The 24243-nt window shown below is 35.9% G+C and overlaps 1 protein-coding gene across 5 annotated transcripts in view; it reads right to left on the reverse strand.

The window, feature by feature from the left end:
* Positions 1 to 24243, reverse strand: part of TMTC2 (transmembrane O-mannosyltransferase targeting cadherins 2) — a 320399-nt gene that overhangs the window by 85676 nt on the left and 210480 nt on the right. For all 5 annotated transcript variants that reach the window (XR_010886594.1, XM_067312921.1, XM_067312901.1 and 2 more), the window contains 2 exons: positions 12194 to 12308; positions 5529 to 5592 (listed from right to left, as the gene is read on the reverse strand). Coding sequence is in view for 4 of the 5 variants with exons in the window: in XM_067312921.1 (XP_067169022.1) it covers positions 5529 to 5592; positions 12194 to 12308 (179 nt within the window). In the remaining variant the exon portion in view is untranslated. The remainder of the gene's footprint in view (positions 1 to 5528; positions 5593 to 12193; positions 12309 to 24243) is intronic.

A 24243-nucleotide genomic window follows, 5' to 3' on the forward strand; every position in this document is an offset into this window, starting at 1 on the left:
CTTTCATTTAATACTCTTGAGGTCACACTTCAAAATGCCCTTTCTTCTCAAGATCTATCGGCCATATGTGGGGGTTCTAGAGCTGCTTTTTAAAGATCAGCTGTTTCAAGTTCAGACTTAAAAAATTAGAAATGCTGTACTATTACACAAGTGACGCCTTAAAAGTTGAATAAATGTTGAAGCTTAAGTCAATATCTGACATTCTTGTACAGAATGGCAGTTTAAAGAGAGTTTCTGGATGACTGATTTTTCCACAACAAAAGGAGCTTAAAGCACATTTTAGAGTGCCTAACAACTTGTTCAAACAATTTCCTGGTTTGTGAACATTACAAGATGTAGGGCACGTAGAAACTTTCTTCGAATAGAGACTTTTCTCAGCAGTATTCTCACTCGGAATAATTACTGCATAATGTCTTGCTGTGCAGGAAACTTACACTTTTGTTTCTTCACTCAATGGCATTTGTTAGAACCAGGCTGCTTTAGCACGATTAACACACATCCAAGCGAACACTGCTAGAACTAACACACATGCGCTTCTCACTGAGAAGGCTCTAAATGACTTTCTTTCAATCACGGTATACACGCCCAGTGGGAATGTATTTTTTAGGAAGTATTCAAAAAGATCAAGGGGCTAGGGAAGGTAATATCTCTAAACTACCAATAGAGTTGGTGGACGAGAAGACAGTCCTGAAAGAAATGATTCGTAGCTCTTAAAGAAGACCCACACCCCGAACCGCTTCCTGAATTCTCCTCTCCCCCTTAGCTCTCCCAGGGCAGTCGGCTCTGTGTTGACTCTTATTCATCTGAAAATGAATAAACATAACCTGAGGAATGCCCCCCTCTTCAGTGAAGTTTAAGAAAAACAATGCCCATGTGCACAGAAGCACTACACCCTACAAAAAGTACCGCTTTTCTAAAATTTGACTGGAAATTACTCTAAGCAAGGCTAAATACACATCTATTACAAATAAGGCCAGTCATGAACATTATTAAGAGAACAGTTAGGTCTAAAGCTGGAATAATACTAGCCAGATTTGTTTTTTCTTATGCCCACGCTGTATTTCAGCTGCTGCTGCTATTGTACCAAAGTGCTATAATTCTTTTACACTCTGCAGAATGAAGGTATATCAAAACTGCATCCAAAACGGAAAACAATGTTCAAGGAGCAGATATATATTTTAATTCACCTATGCTGTAATTGACTGTTCCTTTACTGGGCATATATTTTCAAATACTTCACTTAGTGTAATAAATGTTTTCACACAGACAATAAATGGCACTTCCAGTACTTTTCAGTCCTAACAGAACTAATTCAATGATGAATGATTCACCACCAATATTATGAAAACATGATCCTGTTGTGTTTTGCTTTTCAAAAACAATGGTTTGTATTTTTCAGATGGGTTGCATTTCTCCTGTATTAAACTTTTTTTTCTGTTTGTTTTTAAGTCTAAGCTGTTTAGCCTCCTTAGTCAAAACTATAATAAAATCTAAAGTCTCAGCTCTTTGTTCCTCAGGCTCTGAAATTTCCCTGTCTTGTAGGCTAAAATAAGAAAGCATATCACATCGAAGTCAATTAGAACTGGCGCCTTTTGTGCTTTGCAGCTCCATTTCCTGCATGTGAGCTGCTTAGCCCCGGGAGAGACCCTGGGTGCCTCCAAGGTGAAGCTCCTGAGATGTACTGGGCCCTCAGGGTCACAATTAACAGGGAGATAAGTCCCAGAGAAAGAAGGGAATTTAAATTGGAAATGACTGTAGAAAGTTTCAATGCAGCAACTTCTGCATCCAAAGGGCTTATGCCTTGAAGGGCAGGTGGGAAGCAAGGTTTCATCCCAAAACCAAGAGGAACACTTGAAAGACTGAAGAAAGGGAGGTAAAAGTGAGAATGCTGAGGACAAAATTGTGTTATGAATAATGGAAACCATCTGAAGGCTCAGGTGAGCATCTGAATTCCCTAACAATCAGTAAAAGATTGAACAGTTTGTAGTATTTTTAGTACCTCTTACTGCCCGTAAGGGTGGTATTTTATAGAAGAGGTATTAGCAATAACACATGATATGTAATATTTATAAAGAAATGGATACAAGAAAGTTGGAACCTGAGTTTTATTTCAGGCTAAACTAGCTGAAAATCTCTCAGGAGCTAGGCATTGGTCTAATCCTAAAGAAGGAGGAATAAATAATTTTGGTGTCTTGGTATAGAGAATAAGGAGTTGGTGACAGAGAAGTGGGTCTTCAACTTGGAATCTGGAGGAGTGACTGGAGAAATGCAGAAAAAAAAAAATATATATCCTGAAGAAAAGCAGAAAAGGATGATTTACTTGGGATCCTGATCCAAAGTTCTCTGAAATCAACAGGTACTGTCTCAAGGACCATAAGAAGAAACATTCTTGTTAAACAAATGCTTTTACCACTCAATTGTTCTAAGAAGAATAACCCACTGCATAAACCAGAGGACCTCAGAGCTGCCACAGTATTCTCATTGAGGGGGAATGTGGGAACAGATTTCTTGGCAACTAATATTGAACAGGTGCACACAAATGTATTTATGGAGCCACATGTATGCATACAGCTGTACATTACATCACATTCATACATCTCATATTTTGACTTGACTACAAAAAATATTTTCAGCTCTTTAGTAACATATGAAAAATCAAAATAAAATCCTCTAGCAATACATTTTGTTGAAATAAAGATTCTTTTTAGCATCTTGACTCAGATAATTTTGCTGATCCTTCATATTCAAAAAACAGTGACAGGATATACAGTCTATATCCAAAATAATAAACTTAGTTGTAAGGAATGTTTCAGGCCACCACTCCATTATCTACATTTTCAAGCTGTTAGAATGGCTCCTACACCACTTTGGCCGAGGCCCTTGAAGCCTCTCTGACCATTAAGCCAGTTGGCTTAATGCTAGAGAACAGTCCTGGGCACATTTAATTTACCAGTACAGATGTAGCTATTAAGTGTACAGGATTTCACTACAGCCAGCTAATTTGTATTCCATCCTCCTTTGGAAAGGTTGGGAGCTTCTGTGTTACCACATCTACATGGTATTACTCACTGCCTAGACAATCTCCTTATGAGTGACTTCTTTTCTTTCCACTCTAAAACAATTATGGTAAATTTGACAGTTAATAAAAAGAAAACAACAAAAGTGTATAGGAAATGTGATAATTTTTCCTTTGATTTGTATTCTAGACAGGTCCAGTGAAAACTGGATACATCTTTCCCACTCTGCATCATTAAAATAATTATCTATAAATAAGTCATGAACCATATGCATACTATGCTTAGCTAGAGAGTTAAACTTAGAAAAGCTTGAAGATGAGAAGCTTTATGTTGAAGATGATAAAAGTGAAATTATTTCTTTAAAAAAGCTGAACAGCAATACTTACTGGCTTTTAACTTAAAATCAAGTTGCAGAATTTCTTCTGATAAAGTACATAGCAATTACAGACCAAGATACAATTATTTCTAAACAGAGAAAAATTATTTTGATGTAGAATAATGAGCTAAGAATTATGAACAGGGTTGATTCAGACTGATGATCTGAAAAACAGTGTTGAGGATTTTCTATAAAAATTAAAATGCTGAAAAATCCTCACAGTTGACAGAAGGGATATAAACCCTTATCAGCAAAGCAAGAAGGGGTGGGGGGATGTTTTTCTACCTCCAAAACGTGTGTATCTTACACTATTAGTAAAATATCACATTTTTTATGTGAGAAGATGATGACCTTATCACAGCAATTTAATGTTAAAACCGTATTTTATTAGGAGTACTTCATACTAGAAATTCTCAAGTCCAAGAAACAGAATTCAGAAATAGCTGCATGACCTATGAATTTTTTTTTGGACTGAAAGATACATCTACATTAACAAGTAGCGCAGCAGAATGGAGAGCAAAGCAGTTGGGTGCCAAGGTAACCATTATTGTGCAATACATGCTTCAAGGTTTTTAATTTGAACTATTTCTAGGCTATCCACATTACACCCAAACACTTTTTCCTCCTATCTACTTCCACTCTTCAATGGTGATAACGGTATATGCAATGCACTGGAGAGTCCAAATTGGGCGAGTATTTGCATCAGTGCTGATTCAATAAATATCTAAGTTAGTAGATGGTTGCTATAATTAATTGTTGAGATGATCTTATCTTGCAAAAATGATACTTGGGTCTTACCATGTTCCTAGGCTGACAAGCTTTACACTGCTTTGCTAACTTTTACAATACCATCACTATGAGCTAGGAGCCCTCAGTTACTTCAGAAGGTCGCTGAGAATCCTTACACTTTTATACATATATCATATTTATACATTTACCATATTTATATGCAGTTATATAAGAACAGGAGAGTATGATGAACCATAGAAAAGAAAACAGCAACTATACCAACTCTGGGGGTATTCTTTCAATATTTAGATATTCAGTCAAAAAAAGAAAAAAAGACTTACTGAAAGTATGAAGAACTACGATGTCTAAAATGTTATCCTAAAAAGTATGAATTAAAGAAATACATAGATCGAGGGTTTTGAGGTTTTTTTTACAGATGGTGTGAAAGTTCTTTCTAATTTCATTTGAATAAATTATTATTTTTTAAAATTATATTGTTATCTTGTTTCTAGTTTTAATTAGTGTTGGTTTTGGTTGTTAGGCCCGAAAATTCTTTGGTTAAAACTGTATATTCTCTTTTACTATATTTTGATTAAAATTACTAATATGTATCCTCCTAGCACTACAGAATTCTGTGACAGGAATGCATTCTATATTTGATTTATTACATAGACAAAGTATTAAATATTCAAAATAAATTCTGGCCCATTTATATCCATGAGTGGTTTGGGTTTTTTTCCAGAGTGTGAAGGTAATTGAAAAGAAATTACAAGATTCAGTAAGAAATGGTAAAAAGCAAATATTTAATTTCTTTGGATCCTGATGCAATAAAACTGGAAACTAGCTTTTCTCTTCTTTTTTAAAAAGGAACTCTCACATAATCCTATGTACTTCTGCTTCAAAGGACAGGCCATTCTTTGTCAACGGTACAAGAGTAAGTTACCTCTGAGGTAAAATCATCTTTAAGCTTATTGAAGAACAATATTTGCCAGAAGTTCACCATGTAGGAAAAGACATAAATGTATTATTTAAAATGCCTGACTCAGTGGATCATGGAATAGACTTTCATTCTCTTTTTATTACTTAACAGAGATAGTACTAGAACCACCTTTCCAAACCATATTTAAATGCAGATAAATATGTCTGAAACTAGAAATCTTTTTGAAGCATGTTAATAAACCAGGACTTGTTAGAATATTGCACTAAGATGATCTGAAAGTATAGTGATTGGTCTGACAAATGAATGACTTTATCTGACTACCCAAAAATTACCCATTAAAAGAACACATACAGTACAGGCTGAGAGAGCAAACACTCCAGCAACAAGTTTCTCCTCAACACAAAGGGTTCAGCACTGTAGCAAGTTCATCAATTTAAGTAATGGATAGCATTAGGAAAGTACTTACATTAGGTCTTAATCCTGCTGCCATTTCATAATATTTCTCAGCTTCTTCATTGAGACTGGCTTGTCTATCAGGACAGAAAAAAACAATACAGTACAGTTAACCTCATTTTTCTTCAGTTTAAAAAGAAGGCAAATCTAAAAATACTATCAAAAACCTGCAGTTAGTCCCCACCATTTAAGGATATTAGCCTAACATGCACAAAATATCTCAACCTAAAAGACTTTTGTAGTTCAGAATACCCATTACCTCTAACAAAATCCTCTTTCTATACTTTATCTTTTTTTTTAGTTCTGAAACAGTATTAGTACACATTGGACAGAAATGCAGAAGGCCAAATACTCATCTGAAGCAAAACTAGAGACATACAAGTCTTCAGCTGATGAAAATCTGGCCCAGTTTTTGTAAAACTTGCCATACTTCAACAGTATATTATGAAGCTGTGGGTCAATAAATAAGGTAGTTTATGTCTTTGTGCCTCCCCAAGAACACGATCATTCAAAAAGAAATGCAGTGAATAAAATGATTTCTCAAAAATAGGTTTCCATAATTCAGAGAATTCATTTGAAAGAGAAAGTTCAGATTTAAACATCTACTCACATCAGACTGAGGGGGCATTTTAACTTAGATCTCTCATCTCCCATTGGAATGGGACGGCTTTCTGGGTGTATGAACCACTATCAGCCCACATTTTCCTTCTCCATATTATTGCAGCTGCCAATTACACTCTCCCAGGAGTTTAACTTCTGGTTTATTTCCAATCCCTCAGGTTTCAATTTAATACCTCCAAATGAAAACGCAGTAATCCAAAGAAATTAAAACATTTTTTTGTTTCATCAAGTCCTTTTTATCTCCTCTCATTACCTTCTTTTGTCTCCACCTTCCCAGTTTCCTTCCAATTTTGCATTTTGGCTACCGGCTCACAGATATTGGTTAATCACATAAATGTCATGAGAAAGATGGTAGATGCATAGGAACAACCAAGCAGGACTACCCAGTAGGCTACTTTTCCCCTGTTATTATCATAATACTGATGAAACACATGAAGAAAAAATGTCTTTTTTTTTTTTTAATGAAGAGTTAGCTATTAAAAAAAAGCCCAGACATTGCTTTGCACATGTATCAACTCAGTAGCTCGAGTGGTTAGAAATGACTGAATGTCTAAAAATATTCATTTAACATGCTTCTGAATCACTCCTGCTGGGCACTAGTAGCACCTGAAACTGCTCAACAACAATAAAAACAAAACAAAACAAAACAAAACTCAAACTTCTGAATTTAAGGACCTACTAAAAGGCATAAAAACTAAACATGTCACAGAGCTTTTTTTCTTCTTTTTACACTGAACTGTCAGGAAAGAAAGCATTTCTGAATGCAGTGAAATTCTGTACATATACAAGGTGCCTTACCCAGGAGACAGAGAGAGACAGTACACTGTACCTCAAGAAAAGTGTTGTTGGCATGTGAACATGGAACAAATTAAAATCCTGTTCCCTTTTCACTAGTGGAAATACATTTCTTTTTTTCCTCCCATAAATTCTTCTTGAAACTTGCATCATTAATTTCCAAGTTGAAATCAGTTTGAATTTACAGTTCACTATTAAAATGGGTTTATATAAATGAATGCAAACCACACTAATCTGCTCAGGAAAATGCAAGTTCCATTACTGGGGCATTCAGGAACAATTCCTTTATTTAAGATGCAGCAGAATTCTGGTTCACATTTTCACTAGAATTCGAAACTAGAAAATTCATTATGTTAAGCCCTGGAATGGCTTTCCCTTGAGAAAAATAAAAGGCATAGAGGCAGGAAATTGCAGTAACCCTATGCCGTAAAGGGCTCTGGATCAATGTCAAACAATGGAAGGTCACTACTAAAGGAAACATAATTCACATCAGAGTAAAACATTAGATAAAATAATGGTGATAGAAAAGGAGGAAAGGAAGCAAGGAGAAGTTGGGAAGATAGAACCCTTTTCGTATTTATGACTTATATTTCAACCTTCCTCCTAAATCTTTTCACAAGAACTGACATTGAAAACACATCTTATTTCCACTCATTAACACCTGGCTTTTAATCTTATTGTAAGGGACAAAAATGTTTCCTCACTTTGCTTTCTCATATCCCCTAACCTGAGCCTCCAGACCTACAACACATGACCCTTAGGTTCTATTCACACCCAAGTCACATTCAAGTTTGACTCATTTTAAATTTATATTGATCACTAGAAAACACTGCTTTAACAGAAAAAAGACAAAGTTGACTGGTTTTGATACATAAATATTTGAATGGGAAAGGGACACTGTTAACTGGCAGATTGGCATAAAGCCTCAGACTTCCTGCTTCTGATTTTTAAGTGAAATTGTGGATGTCTGTCCAGCTAGGAAAAAGATGTTTTCTTCAAGAGGTTCCTATTTTAAAATTTTGACTCTTAATGGAATTTCTTGAGTCACAGCTAAACCATAATCATTCCATACATGTCATCCTTCACCCACGTTTTTGTTTTATAACAGTAATAGAATTTTACATAGACTATGTGCATACACATACATGTATATATTTAAACACATATACAATAATTAAAGAGTGAATTAAGTCTGCTTAGGCAACAACACAGTGTGAACTTGTGCCTATGACAGCCAGTGATTACACTGCACGTTCAAACAGGCAATGTAATTTGGAGAGCCCAAATGCTCCAAGAGAAAGTCATGACAAAATAAAGACCATGCCATGTAGTATGGCTCTAGTTTAAATTTGTTTTCAAATAGCCCATAAACGTGCAATAACTTAATGTCATATGAGCGTTGCCCAGAGCAACCCACACTTACCGAAGTGTGAAGAACCCAATTATTCCTACAAAACGTGCTTTTAAGCAAAGCTCCTCTCCCTATGCTTCTTCTCATCTGGAGACAAGGTTAAGCTCTTTTGCTCTTTCTAATTAGCACAGGGATCCCACTGCACTGCCAGTCCTCATTCTAAAAGTAATCATGCCTCAGATCACAAAAAGCCTGTCTTATGGCAGCTCACCTCAGGATACTACTGGAGAGTCAAAATTAGCGCTGTTAATACATGATTCCTCTTAGTCACTAAAGCTACAGCCACCATTAAGTATTTCAAATATATGCTTCCCTACGTTCCATTAAAATGCATGTTGCTTTTCTGAAAGGCTTCAAAAACTGAGGCTATAAGCAAGAGCATAGCAATTACTACAAAAGTAACACACACAACCAGTTGTTATTTTAAGAAGAACCACTCGAACAGCAACATGACCCTTGAATGAAGCTGCTTGAAAGGCAAATCTGGTGCAAAAAACAACTTTTACAAGTGAGCACTGTGCAAGCCAGAAGTTACCAGACTGTTGAGAAGAAATTAATTACATTCATTCCACATCTCACTCCTATTGCAGGTGATACAATTCATCTGGCATTGCGTTATCAGGATTCTACAGAAGTCAGCAGTGCAAAAACTTAATAACTGTGTTTGTGTAATTAGAACAGGGAGGGTCCCTTAATGATGCAAGCAGAGCTAAACCATTTTTTTTTTCCTTGACTTCAGCTGCTAGATTTGGTCACAAAGACAGGATGTAAACAGTGTTGGAGGACCTGACCTAAGGAGCAGAAGTCTCTTTTCTGCGCCTGCTAAACTAAGAACAGGTTATCTATAAATCCAGCTATTGCTTTTGGACACAATTAACAATTCTGTTGCAAACTTGAAGGAAAAAGAAAAAGAAACACAGTCCATGCTTTGTTCAAAACTTTTCAAAACTCATTAATATTTATTTAGACTGCATTTTAATTTAAACACTTTGATTAGAGAGTAAAGGAATAAAAAAGCAAAATATTTTAGCACTAGAGTAGAAAAACAAATCATACTCAGAAACAGGCTGATTGTTCTCGATCTAAAGCAGTTGTAAATCCCAGTTCTACAGAATTTGTCTGCAATTCTGAAGAAATGTCTGCATGCTTCTAAATATTGCAATGTTCCTTGGGGTAATGGTGGAAATGGGTGTATGATAGGAGGGAAAGATGATACCTTTCTAATTCAGCAGTATATCACTTGGTAGAATATTTGGTCTGAAAAAATGTTAGAAATTACACAAAAAGTCTTTGCTGTTATTACCTCCCTGACATTTTGGACACCTTGCTCACCATCCAAATCAATACCAATTTCTGTTTCTTCTTAATCCACAACATATCTTAAAAATTTATCCCTTCTCTCTCACCACAGTTAACTCATTTCGATGCCTTGTTAACTACTATAATGTGATGGGCTTTTCCTCACAGGTGTGCAGTCCGTTCAAAATTCTTACTCACTTGCCAATCAGTTTTTATAGCTCTCTACGGTACTTCATTAGTAGTCAGTTGCCTACATGAAACTACTATAATTAATAATTTCAGCCTTTCATTTATGATTCTCCTTGGCATCACCTGTACCATAATCTCTAGCTGTATCACTCTATGCCAGTCTGAGTGTTCCCTTCTTTTTTTCCTCATTTGTATCCTTTATATCTGTTTTCCTTTCAGAATCATCTCAGCTCTCTGTCATTCTAAATATCCTGAAAATTAGCTTCTTCTGAAGTCCCACAAAATCTTGACAGATTTATAGCTGCTCTGTACTAACACATCAGTATACATTCTGTTTGTCCGATGGCTATTATGCAAACAATATATTGAATAAATTGCCAAATAAAACAATGAACAAATGCAGGCAGAAACACTAGTCAGGATCTTAGGCTAGGATCATAGTCTTTTAGCAACAATCAGTCAGATCATAATACACGTGGTTTTCAACAAATACTTGGCAGCACTGAATTTAATTTTGCCACCCAGACTCTTGCTAAATTATCGAAACAAGTTGAGGTTCCAAGAGCATATTAGGATCCTTCACAAAGAAAGTTGAGTATTTAAATGAAAAAATTAGAGCAACTGGATATCCCAAGGGAGCACTAGCCAAACTAAACCAACCACATTTTTTTGTTTTTTTAAGGCTTTTTGTTTCTGGGGTTTTGTTTCTTTGTTTTTTAAGGTTTTGATTTGTGCCTACAGTTAAAATAAAATATAGAAAGCAGGTCAGAATCACTGAGCTCAGTGCTGGTCAAAACCTCCTAAAGGTGCCCAATCCCAACTAGGCCAAGCAGGGTAGCTGTGACGGATACAAGTTATAGTGGCACAGATCTTGCGCTAGGAGTGAATAAAAAATACTCATACACATAGATGTAAATACACGTGCCTTTAAGATCTGAGCTACTTCACTCAGTGGTCACAGAGCAAGTGAGAGATGTATTAAACTTGGTCTCAAAACAGTATTGATCAACCTTTTTATTAGATCTATTCCACCATATTTTTAAAAAACAAAAAATTACGCCACTGTACACTATTAAACCATCTTCCACGTCTCACCACTGAAATCCATAGGAGTCTAGCACTCTACACCCTTCTGGCTTCATGCTTTCATGTCTAATTTGCTATTCTTATTTCTATGAATTTGATTCATTAACATAAATGTTTGAAATTAATGAATACTATTTTGAGGAGATAATGTTTAGAATATAATCAGGAGAAAGGGAAGAATCTTTAAAATTACTCATATATCTCTTGGAGGTTGACCTAATGTTTACCAGTGAACCTCTCGTCTTGGCTTCTTTCTAATGTAAGAGTTATTTCTCAAAGGGCATTTTAGGGCTTATTTCAAAATCCTGGTATAGAAACAATTAACTCTGAAATGTAGGTCACTCAGCTGAAGCTGATTCTACCTTATTTTTAATATCATTTTCTTTTCCTGTTATTTTATATTCTAAATGTTAAAAGTATAAACAGACAAGCAAGAAATCTTCATTAGAGAAACAATCCTAATAACAGCTTTGTGCTAATGAAGTACATTTTTTATTCTCTTTTCATGCATTTTTTAAATATAGATATAACCTAAATGAAATCAAGTGTTCTTATACCTGTTAAGTATACAATAGATAATAATTAGATAGTTATCCTAGAAATAAGCATTGTGGATACCTATTATTGTAATGCGGGTTTAATGATACTGCTCAGGCAGAAGCTTAATTTTACTGAATATCCAGGTGTGCCAGCTTCAAAAGCAAAAAGCCTACAGTTTTACTCTATTCAGATAAGAGAACAGAATAGAAGACTAGATTTTAAATCATAGATTCTGATAATAACATTAATTGCTCCTGTGTCTCAAAGTTATCGTTAGCTTGAGAATATTTGGGTTTCTATTATCATAGTGTTCCTACTGATGTTAATAAAAAAACGGATATTTTCAATATTATCTAGTTAAAGCCAGATGAGAATTACAGTCTCTTATTTGCATTTGCTGTGTCCTAAATCTTTAAAAATCAGATGAAAGGAAATCTTGCAGAAGGTTCTTCAAAAAAGAAGAGACACTTGTTCTCATATGCAAGCAAAAAGGATTACCTCCGTGTGAACAACAGAAGTTTCCAAAGTAATAAATTATGAGTTAACACACAGAAAATTAAAAATAGACAGTGCTAAACTGTGCAAAAGTTTCACTCCAGTTCTTTTGACCTTACTACTACTAATGAATTACTCAAAACAGGCACTGGGGTTTAAAAAACCCTGTGTAAGCAAAGACTGTAAAGACTCCCCCAAAAAGAAGGGAGAAAATCAAGTAAGGCAGATGTAAAAGCACTAACCTGAGCATATGGGCTGCATTGAAAACAACGTCAAATTCTGTATTATCTAGTTCAGCCGCTTTCTTTGCCATTTCAGCTGCTTCTATCAGGCGGGATTCTTCTAGGAGGAACTGGCCTGCAATGGAGTATGTGAACGTGAATCCACAGAAAAAAATTGGCAAATAATACTTCAGTCAATATAGTTAGGAAAAAGAAATTTTAAAAGATGCTCCAGGCTTGGTGTTTGGTCATTCGTTGCTCTGCTCTGTATTTCAATATCTTAAAAAAAGGTAGTAAAAATAGGAAAAAATGCAGTAGATGATATGACTGGTAATAACTGCAATATTTGCAGAAGATATATATGAATAGTGAAAATGATACAGTACAACTCAGCCTTCAAGAAACAATAGCCCCAAGTCTCTGAGAAGGCTGCCATTTAAGAAATTGCCCTTCTGCCTGTACGTCAACCTTCACTTTCTCAAGGAAAATGAAATAAAATAAAACAGCCCATACAAAACTATATTCCCATTTTAAGAGCATATCTCAAAACCAGAATAAACAATATATATGACATGGATTACTCAAAAATCAAATAATCTAAACTTTACGACAATTACCAGATTCTCAAATTATTCTAGGTTTTGCACATGAATACAATTTATATTCCCACAACTTCAGAAATTGACAAAATTCAGTAACAAGAAGCAAATGAAAAGGAAATAACAGAAAATTGGTGAGCAAACTGATGAGAAAGAGCCAGGAAAGTAAAACAGAGTTAAATTACTATATCAATTTCTTTTCACTCTGCAATTCCATCTGTATCTACTCCAGATAATAGGGACATGCCAAAGAGATGTGCAGGTCTACTTGTTGCCCTATGAAGGGAAAGCATTTTACTGGGAGACTATCACTGTAATTTTTCAAGAAATTACGTTTTACAATACTAGTGGGAAGAAAGTATGGCTGCTTCTCAGTTTCTCTTCTTTCTATATGGGAGTTGACTGAGGTCTTGTTGTTTTGTGCTGTGTTTTTTCTTCTCCCCAGCATAGGTTCCTGAGACTTGCCAGAAGGATGTGATCTACATTTTATTCAAAATGCCTCAATTACTTATTTCATTCTTAAAACATTTAAGAAAGTTTTATTTACTAGATGAACCGGATAAGATTTGATTATCTACACACTTGTCAAGAGTAACAAAAACTCCCAGGTGTGCTCTTGCAGGCAGAAAATCTCTATTTCTGCCACCACTGCTACCGTTTACCTAAACAGGGATGCCAGGCTCTTCTGCATACAGTCAGACAACTGAGAGTTACCTACACCGAAAGGAACGAAGAGAAAGCAACCGGATGGTCCATACTCTGAGTTCGTTCTTTAGGTCTATGTTGCAGCTGAACAATAAGTCCAGACCTGAGGACAACACAGCACTAGAGGTTGCTTTAGATGCAATAAGACTATAACCTTACCATATTGCTTAATATGATGGTTCATTTAGGTATTGTACAAATGTTGTAGCAAGCACTACTTGATAGAACCTTAATATTTATACCTTCTGAATTACTAAGTTAACATGGCAACATTTCTGTATTATTAAGGTGTAATTGGTAATCTTTACTGAGCTTAATGTGGTGGTTGATGGGAAAGTAATTTCTTCAGCTTTAGATTATAAAGGATACTTTGCTATAGAATAATTATATATGTATACCTTGATGAGCTGCTATTTTATCACTTATTTCAGTAGCACTAAGAGACTCACAACAGGCAGCTTTTTACAAGTTTCCTACAGCACTTCTTACAGGATATCACATTCCGTGTTAATTCAAAAATAGAAGATGGCTAATATCAAGCGACTGTATTTTTACAAAGTAGTAACAGCAGATATCAAAGGGCAAATGTAAAAAAACTGAGGCCATGTCCCTAATGACATCAATCCTTAAACCAAGTGAAAAATGAAAAGAATGAATAATTAAGCATTAACCAAACTTTAACTGAAGTACAGTAGCTTTTAAAGAAAAACACATAGTAACTAGTAAAAACTCCATAAAAATGAGTTTTCCTTTGAAGAAGAAAAAACACTTTGGAAGGTGCTCAAGTTCTGCTCCTTATAATGATTTCAAAAATGTGTTATTTTTGGATCAAGGACTTTTCAAAGGCTTTCAGCTGTCTAGCCTCTGCCTCTACGTAATCTTATATTTGGAAAAAGCTATCTCAAAGTATGGTGATTATACCTTCCAGCATCTCATTCTTCCTTTTTTATCTTAGTCTACAAAGTAAGATCATTCAACCAGAAGTTGAATGATCACGGCCATCACTGGCCACAAGCCTCTTGAGGAGCAAGTCCATGAGCAAATGATCTCCTCTCGTGGGGAGAGATTTTTTTCTTTCTTTCTTGCCTCCTAGGCTCATACATTGCCTGTTACTTATATGCAATAGGCATATGCAGAAAATCCACCCCACCAGAGCTAGCAAGGTCTGTAGAGGCATAGTGAATCCAGTGGTGCTTGGGAACAGTTCCTTCTGCACCATGTTCATTATCTCAGTACTAAAAGTGATGAAAGACTACTTTCCTAGCTTTTTGTTTTCTTCATGGATACATTTCAATTTGACGAGAGAGAGATTTACTCAGTCACTTATGTCTTAGCTATTCAGATCTGCAAAAAGTCTTGGAAAACATTCAGTTGCCTTTCTGCATTCATGGCATAATATTTGCTTGCTATGGTTATATTCACACTCAGCTATATGCCACCCTTCCATGCATTAGGATGATGAGTTCATTGTTTCCCAAAAAAGATTATTTCCAAAAAGGCTTTCTGACACAGAATAACAAAAACAACAACAACAACAAAATAAAAACAGTTTGGATCATAAGAAATTAATTTGTCTTCTGAATTAGAAGCCATTGCTTGAGTCATTAATGGAGGTCTCTTAGGAAGAAAAGCCATAATTCTTTTTTTCTTTGTCGTACCGCATCAGGTCATGCTATACAGCTGGGCAAACTCAGATATGAATCTGAAAATTCTTATGTGTAGAAGAAATCCTCTCTCATACAAGTACTTCTACCAGTTTCAACAGGCAGTATGTATCTCTTGATTTGGGCTGAATTCCTATCTTTTTTTTTTTTAAGAGAAATCTTTAAAAGAAGCTCGATCAATTGTTCATTATTTCTCTGCCAACAAATGAACTAAAACAGTATCCCTAATCTTTGTGTCCATGGCAAGGAAACCTAACCTTAAACTGTTAACAAAAAGGTTTCTTTGTTAGTGAAGCACTTGATTAGCAGAATGAGTCATGAGTAAGTGCATGTGCTTTTTATACAACCAGCAAGGGGGGAAGGAGGAGGACATAACCTTTCAGACTTAGAGATACAGTGAACCTTCAAGATCATTCTGACAAAATCTATATACCTCATTTAGGAAAAATATTTTGCTGCTTCAAATTTACAGATAAAGTCAACTGGCATTAGGCTATTAATTCCATGAGGGGAAAGGAAAGGAGGGATTCTCTCAGTTTTGTCTCTAACCAAAATTATTCAAGTGTTTTAGAGATAAATCTCTAGAACCATACTTCTGATTTTCAGTATGAAACATATTTCAGCACTGAACTTCAGATGCAGACGTTACCTTATGGGGACTTACAACTACACTAACATAGAAAGTAATACAATATAACCGATGCATTCTACTTTATGTGACATAATCAACAAATTTCTTGACTCAAGATTCACTTAAAACAGTAAAATTATTTTATTTCATCCATGTAATTTCTCAAAAATATAACATTCTTGGGAACTATTTCAAACCAATACTAACAGTTTACTAGTACTCTTAAGCAACAAATACTAGACCTCTGTAAAGATGTTAGAATTCACCTCTAAGATCAATATACTACCAAAAATAATTTGAAATTCCTAAATGCTTTAGATTTCTACAAGAAGTCTAATTTAGAACAATATAACACTATTTACTTTTACAGAGAAGCAACTGTTCTGCAGTATGCTGTAGCTAAAAGCTGATTCTTGTTAATTGCTTTTCTAGGACTTTAGCTACATCACAAGTCTACATAGACACATCTGAAATGTTAGCAACAACTCTAAGCTAATGTTTTAAATTGTTAAAAACAGAAATTCACTCTCCAATTACTATTAGACCTCATAAAAGTGTCTCTGTGAAAGGATTATCATTTTATACAACATATTAAAAGAATACCCTTACTGCAGGATTACTGAAGTTAACTCAAAATAATTACAATTATTTCATGATGCCAGCCAAATACAATAACTCCTTTTAGTCCTCCAGAAAAGAAAACTCCAGGAGTATGTACTACCATAAACAAGTCTCTCCCCTATCCTGGTGGTAGTACTAATGGCGGTAATAACCCATGCTAAGTGGGTAGGTAGTAGAGGACATGTGACAGCCTCTTGACACCGACTGTAGCATCCTTCAAACTCAAACCCTTCCAAAATCCTGAATGCAAACAAAAGAGGAGAGCATCCAGTAATTGCCCTACTCACATGTCCAGAGTACAAGAGATTTAATCGGGGGCTGCTGATTAAACATTTCCTTAATTTAATGAGCTATAAATATAATTGATGGGTACCTTTTCGATCTAGTTGCAAAGTCAATACCTGAGTGTACAGGTGGAAATCTCCAGTCGAGCATTGAGAATTGTCAGGTTCTCCTGAAACACACACCAATTTTATTCACACATCTAAATCTGATTTAAGGATAGATACTCCATTTTGAAAACATTAGCCACCGCTCCTTTTAATATGATATACTAAATTCATGCACGAATGAACTGGATTGGCAGTTTACAGGTAAATGCTATAGTTCATTCATCAAAGAGCAGGCTTTTGAACTTTTCCTGTCAAGGCTATAGAGATGTTTTGCCAAGAGAAGAGCACTAGCATGGCAGAATATTGGCAGAGTGCTGAAGGAGGATCAGAAGGTTTGATCCACAAGCCCTTGGATCCAGGAACCACTTGTGTGAGGCTAAATTTACATTCAGGATTTTCTCCTTTGACAGGCAGTTGGAAAACTGCATGATTTATGAGACACTGCCCCATATCACATACAAAGCTTTCTTACTGCAGATATCATGACTGACTCTTGACAGCTTCGTAAATTATGATAGCTTGATTGTTTATTTGAATCAGAACCAACTTTTGGGAAAACAGTCTTCTAAAAGCTCTGAATCCTTATAGATTTTCCTCCTTCAAGGAATGTGTATGTCTTGTTATTGTTCTAGAATGGGAGTGGGAAATACATGGTCCAGGTTCAGATATGACCTTCAACCACACTCTTTGCTGTTTGGCACTACATTACTACATTAATAGAATTTTGCCCCTATATTGCTAGATAGCACAGAGATGAGTGTAAATGTGTGGCCAAGCGTTCTTAAAGACCTTTGACAGCACAGAACTGAGTCAATACTTCACTATCCTCTTAGGCATTTTTCCCTAAACTCCAAGATATCTAAGCACCCAAAATAGCATAAAAGCTGAAGAATCCTACATCTACAGCCTTGTTCAAACCTGCTCTTTCTTGTAAATTATCAATAATGGTTTTGAGTCTGTATTTAACCAGAAAAATTTTGAGGCAGTATGTGTAATCTACTTGTCTCTCAAGAATAGGCTAAAAGAATACATATAGTTTAAATTAAAAAAAAAGTGATTACAATTCCTAGGAGCTGAAAGAAACCCAATTGATTCTAGTCTTTTATCAAAGTTTTTTAACAAATATTCATCTACAGAAAAGAAAGTATACACCTCTCTGTGCTATATAATTATTACTCTAAAATGACCATGAACATTTGTAAAGCATTTAAGTCTTGCGCCAACACCAGTTTAAAAGTCATAAATCTGAATTGATAGTTCTGCTGCTTTATTACAATATGAAATGTATTAATTGGTTGGGATATACCTGCATGTAATAATTTTTCATGTTCAGAGCACAAGGGCATTTGTGCCTTCCTCTGGAATGGGCAAACCATTTACTAGAGACACTACCTGAGTTTTTATTTCACTAAATAAAAATGTACTTGCACCAATCTTTCTGAAGTTAAAATATTCTTTCTCTTTTGCTCATCAGCAAAAATTCAACAGTACTTTGTACCAGAACAAAGTGGGTGGCTGAAATAGTTCATCTTGCTAGAACTGCTTTCAAAAGAACAATTTTGAGTGTTCTCAGAATGCCATTGGCTCTGTTCTTATTCAAACCTCAAAAATTTGCATTCTTGTCATTATATCTTTATTAACCTAAGCAAACCTGAGTAAATCACCTTCTGAATAAAAAGGAAAAAAAAATTCTAATCCCACAATAGGGAATAATTAGCATTTGCTTCTTTTAATAGACATACATTTGTAACCAAGTCCTCCATATCTTCTCCTTTATCCTCTTCAAAAAAATGTTCTTCCATGGCATCAACTTAAAAACTACGTTAACATGAGAAGTTGTTACAGGCATACCTTGGAGATATTGCGGGTTTGGTTCCACATTACCACATTAAAGCGAATATCGCAATAAAGCAAGTCACACGAATTTTTTGGTTTCCCAGTGCATATAAAAGTTATGTTTACACTCTACTGTAGTCTATTAAGTGTGCAATAGCATTATGTCTAAAAAAACCAATGTACATACCTTAATTAAAAAATACTTTACTGCTAAAAAATGCTAACCATCATCTGAGCCTTCAGCGAGTCATAATCTTTTTGCTGATGGAGGGTCTTGCCTCAGTGTTGATGGCTGCTGACTGACCAGGGTGGTGGTTGCTGAAGGTTGGGGTGGCTGTGGCAATTTCTTAAAATAAGACAGCAATGAAGTTTGCCACATCGACTGACTCTTCCTTTCACAAAGGATTTCTCTGTAGCATGTGAGGCTGTTTGATAGCATTTTACCCACAACAGAACTTCTTTCAAAATTGGAGTCTCAAACCCTGCCGCTGCTTTATCAACTAAGTCTATGTAACATTCTAAATCCTTTGTTGTCATTTCAACAACGTCCACAGCATCTTCACCAGGAGTAGATTCCATCTCAAGAAACCACTTTCTTTGCTCATCCGTAAGAAACAACTCCTCATCCGTTAAAGTTTTATCATGAGATTGCAGCAATTCAGTAACATCTTCAGGCTCCACTTTTAATTCTAGTTCTCTTGCTGTCAGCCTGTCCTTTGAAGCTTTGAAGACAGGCACTGACTTCTCTCTAGCTATCAAAGTCCTAGGTGGCATCTTCTTCCAATAGAAGGCAGTTTTGTCTACATTGCAAATCTGTTGTTTAGTGTAGCCACCTTCATCCATTACCTTAGCTAGATCTTCTGGATAACTTGCTGCAGCTCCTATATCAGCACTTGCTGCTTCACCTTGTACTTTTATGTTATGGAGACAGTTTCTTTCCTTAAACCTCATGAACCAACCTCTGCTAGCTTCAAACTTTTCTTCTGCAGCTACCTCCCCTCTCTCAGCCTTCATAGAATTGAAGAGATTTAGGGCCTTACTCTGGATGAGGCTTTGGCTTAAGGGAATGTTGTGGCTGGTTTGATCTTCTATCCAGACCACTAAAACTTTCTCCATATCAGCAAGAAGGCTGTTTGGCTTTCTTATCATTCGTGTGTTCACTGGAGTAGCACTTCGAATTTCCTTCCAGAACTTTTCCTTTGCCTTCACAACTTGGCTAACTGTTTGGCACAAGAGGCCGAGCTTTCAGCCTGTCTCGGCTTTCTACATGCCTTTCTCACTCAGCTTCATCATTTCTAGCTTTTGATTTAAAGTGAGAGATGTGCGACTCTTCCTTTCACTTGAACACTTAAAGGCCATTGTAGGGTTATTAATTGCCCTAATTTCAATGTTGTTATGTCTCAGGGAATAGGGAGGCCCTAGGAGAGGGAGAGAGACAGGGGAATGGCCGGTTGGTGGAGCAGTCAGAACACACACAACATTGATCGATTAAGTTCGCCGTCTTACATGGGCACGGTTCGTGGCTCCCCAAAACAATTACAATAGTAACATCCAAGATCACTGATCACAGATCACCCTAACAGATAAAATAATAATGGAAAATTTTGAAATATTGCGAGAATTACCAAAATGTGACACAGAGACACGAAGTGAGCACATGCTGTTGGAAAAATGGTGCTGATAGACTTGCTCGACACAGGGTTGCCACAAACCTTCCATTTGTAAAAAATGCAGTACCTGCGAAGTGCAATAAAGCGAAACACAATAAAACAAGGTATGCCTGTATATCAAGACCATAGACTCAGCTGTCAAATCTGTTTATAATAAGCTTCACTAGTGCATTCAAAGCATTTTCAAGTTCCAACAGAAACCAAAATAAAGATCAAGATTTGTATGACCTAAATGCATTCTGTCTGTCTTTGAAGCACACAAAGCAGCTAAAAGATGTCTTGAGAACTGAACCATATCTGACTGGCAGGAGCAGAACCGCCACTAAAGCCACCATCAATGCCAACTCTGCTGTGACAGCAAAGAGCAAAAGAGCAGATGTTACCAGAGATGTTCTCTGAACGGAGGGTTTGAATAGCTTTCTGTAGAAGAAATGAGAGGAAAGGCCCTGTCTGAGTTTATATCCAAAGCTTTTCAAGTGATGAATCAATGTTGCAAGATGCCAAGTCAATAGAAGTGACCTAATTTAACTGTTTCCTTTAAGAGCTTCAGAACAGACTCATTGGCTGTGAAGGACCAGTTCCCAGAAAAAGGGAGTGTTTGCTTAAAGATCCAGCTTTCAAGGCCTGTTCAGACAATTTCTTGCTGAATGTGGAAGATTCGTTAGGGGCAAAGGGAACTTAGGCCAGGATGACCTAGATGGTAGCAGCATTCCATTTTGTTTTACTACTCCTTATATCCCGTTCCCTGTTTGTTTAAGCTGCTTTCTAGCTTTCTTGCTGAAAGGGCTGTTGTGGATTCTGTCCTGATGGACTTACTCTCTCAAATGTTTCCCACCAGGAAGATTATTCCATGCAAATAAAAATGTGTAGAAAGACTACCCAAGTCAGTGGGTGCTCCAACATCACTATCTGCACTGTCTGGAAAGGTCTTTTCTGTTAGACCTTTTCTTTGTCTGAAAAAGCTATCTATTGCTGTGCTAAATATACCATTGGATGACATCCAGAGCATGGCCAGAGATAATAGAGAAAAAATTAAATTACAAGCCTTTGGGACTTAATGACTGAACTTGTGACCACATCTGGACCACTGGAAGCTCTCAGTAAAACATAAGATTGATGATGAAAACATATAATACAGAGGACCTGATGTTTCACAAATACTGAGCAAGATTCTGGACCCTATTCCATTCTCTGGACACCTGGCGATGTATAAGGTTTGGAAAAGAAACATTTGGATGGAAAGAACTATTCAGTCAACCTTCTGTAGCCCTTCTATGCTATCTCCTCAAAAATCCTCATGAGATGGTACTCATGGGTCAAAATACATGATCATTAACAAAACAGTCTCTGGGGGTGTTCATGCCACAAAGCTTTTTCAGTATCCACAGAAACCCCCAATTTTGGCAACATGGAAGTAAAAAAAGCCACACTTCTAGCACTGTCTCCAAGCTACAATTTCGATACCACATCTTTCAAGCAGTCTAGTATATTGTGCTGAGGAAGCAGAGTCAACCATATATTCAGGATGTCAGAATGATTAGATTTAAGGATAAATTCAAGGAAAGAGCCAGAAACATGGAAATTCCACAGCATTTAGGGTCAGTGACCCAGCTTGCTTGGAAATAATCCACTACATTCCAGTTAAGTGATTGGTTCTAAAGGGAGTTTGGAATAAATACTTATTACAGTGGTTCGTAATAATCTCATTTTAATGTTGTGTGATAGCAACAGCCTAGAGAGCAGCAAAAAGGACTTGACAATTTATCCACACATCTTTCTATGCTCATTAAACAGTTATTCATAGCTGCCAAAAAGCAGCAAACTAGACTGAAAATTGGTATATTCTTCTGAATAGTTCAGCTTCTAGTATATTCTTCCTGTTCAGTTTCAGTCTCGGAGCAAGAAATACTTTCTATGTTAACAGCAGCTGAAGATTTTGTTAAATCAAAGTTATTGGAGAGCTCTGGGAGCAGAGAGGTTGGAAGCCTAATACGGTCTTTATGCTAGTCAGTTATGTCTATCGTCCCATTTTATGTTTAGGAATCCTGTCTTCCTTGAATTATATTTATTGATATTGTAAGAGCAGGTACAAGCCATAATCCAAAATCAGGATTTTGATTTGATAGCACTGTATGCTCAAGACAGAGATATCCTGCCTCCAAAGAATGCATGTGTTCTACGTATGTGTATGCAGTATTTCAGAATCATAACCATGTTTTATAGTTTCCCTATTAAATCATGATCTATTTTGACTAATCTTAGAATATTGAAAAGATTTAAAATTGAACCTTCCCTCCCCCACCTTCTCCCCTAAGAAAAACCCACTTTCCTTTGTTGAAAGGGTCACGACTGTACATTGGGAATGTTGGCAAAGTGACTTAGTGATGGACATACTACATCTGGTTGGCTCTGACCACAACTCATCAAGGAATTTAATTTCCCAATACATAATCACCATGTAGCATCTGGTGTTCCCAGTGGAGCAGATCTACGCACTCTGTTTTATTTATCACTCAAAATATATTGCATTTAGCTAACCTGTCAGTCAGAACTGAACAATTCTCTGGAATTATGGATTGTAAAGTCAGTTTTATGCATTTCATTGACAAAGATAAAAGCTGACCTTCCTATGGAGTTGGTGTCATTTCTTTCCATGGCATAAAACTCTTGAAGAAAGCAATAAGACTTAGTAGGTCACAGCTGATTTTTCTCTTGCTTACCAAGAGCATTTTGACATTTTATTTTTCATTATTACACTGTTTTCTTTATAAGAAATTTTCCTTAAATGTATGTGATAAAAAACACAGTTTTCCTAAGCTGTTCTTCAGAAAATGGACAGACACAGTTACAGCACTCTGAACAACGTAATTTGTTGGATTATAAAGGATTATAAATATGTCACACATTAGAAGAAAATGGAATGCATATATTTAAATTATTACACTAACATATGTAAGTATATGACTTAAAGATTAGAAAAAATGGGGTTTTTTGAAAATCTGTTATCACATATTTTGATGAAATTTATTTTGAAACTTAAACTACAGCAGCTGTATTCCATTTTCAGGCTGAGACTTAGAAGCAGTAAAGCAGTCATCTTTGGAGACAGGATGGATACAATTTGCTTACAGATAAAGGTGTAAATTTAGGCATCAAATATAATAAACTCAAAGCTCTATATTGAAACAATGATCAGAAAGACTTAGGATGAACGTGAAAAAAAACCCAACTAATGTAAACTGATATAAAAAAAATCATGTAATAGGAGAAAATCTATAAAAACAACTCCTAAATTATCACAAATTCAAAAGGCAAGGTAAAAGAAGAGCGAGAATGCCAGGGAACATTTTAATCTGTTCTGTCTTCAACAACGGTATAGCTAATACTCTTCAATCTTACCTAATCCGACAGGGTGTTTTTCATTTTGTTTTAAATCTGTAACTGGAAATGCAGTGAACAAGGCAGATGATCAATGTGATTTGCCTAATTAAGTGAATGCATAATTAATCTAATGAGAATAAACCATTTTTATAATGAAAAAAGAGAATTGTTAAGCAATTTAGAGTTATTAGAAACAATGTATTATTCAAAGGGAACTATTTTAACAGGGGGACTCAATGGTGATTAATAAAACAAAGTTAATTTGAACATCCTGTTGGGTTCTAGACTCTCCCATTCCAATTAAGCCATTACAAACATGAGGACCTCTGTACACATACTTATCTTGAAACCTCACTCCCCCTTTCTCTTTTTTTTTTCCAAGTTTTCTTTCGGTGGAAAGTGGCTACTAAATGCACTTTAAAAGGTATGGTAGCAGCACCTATTTTTAGCAACCAAGTAAAATGAACCTGTCTTAGCACCTTCTTTTTCAATGGCAAGTTATAAATGAAATAGAAAAGTCTTGAAAGTAAAGCATTTCCACCACTGAAATTCCAGTGTAACTTGGGGAGGGA

The sequence above is a fragment of the Apteryx mantelli genome, chromosome 1 (genome assembly GCF_036417845.1).
Source record: "Apteryx mantelli isolate bAptMan1 chromosome 1, bAptMan1.hap1, whole genome shotgun sequence".
NCBI classification, from domain to species: Eukaryota; Metazoa; Chordata; class Aves; order Apterygiformes; family Apterygidae; genus Apteryx; species Apteryx mantelli.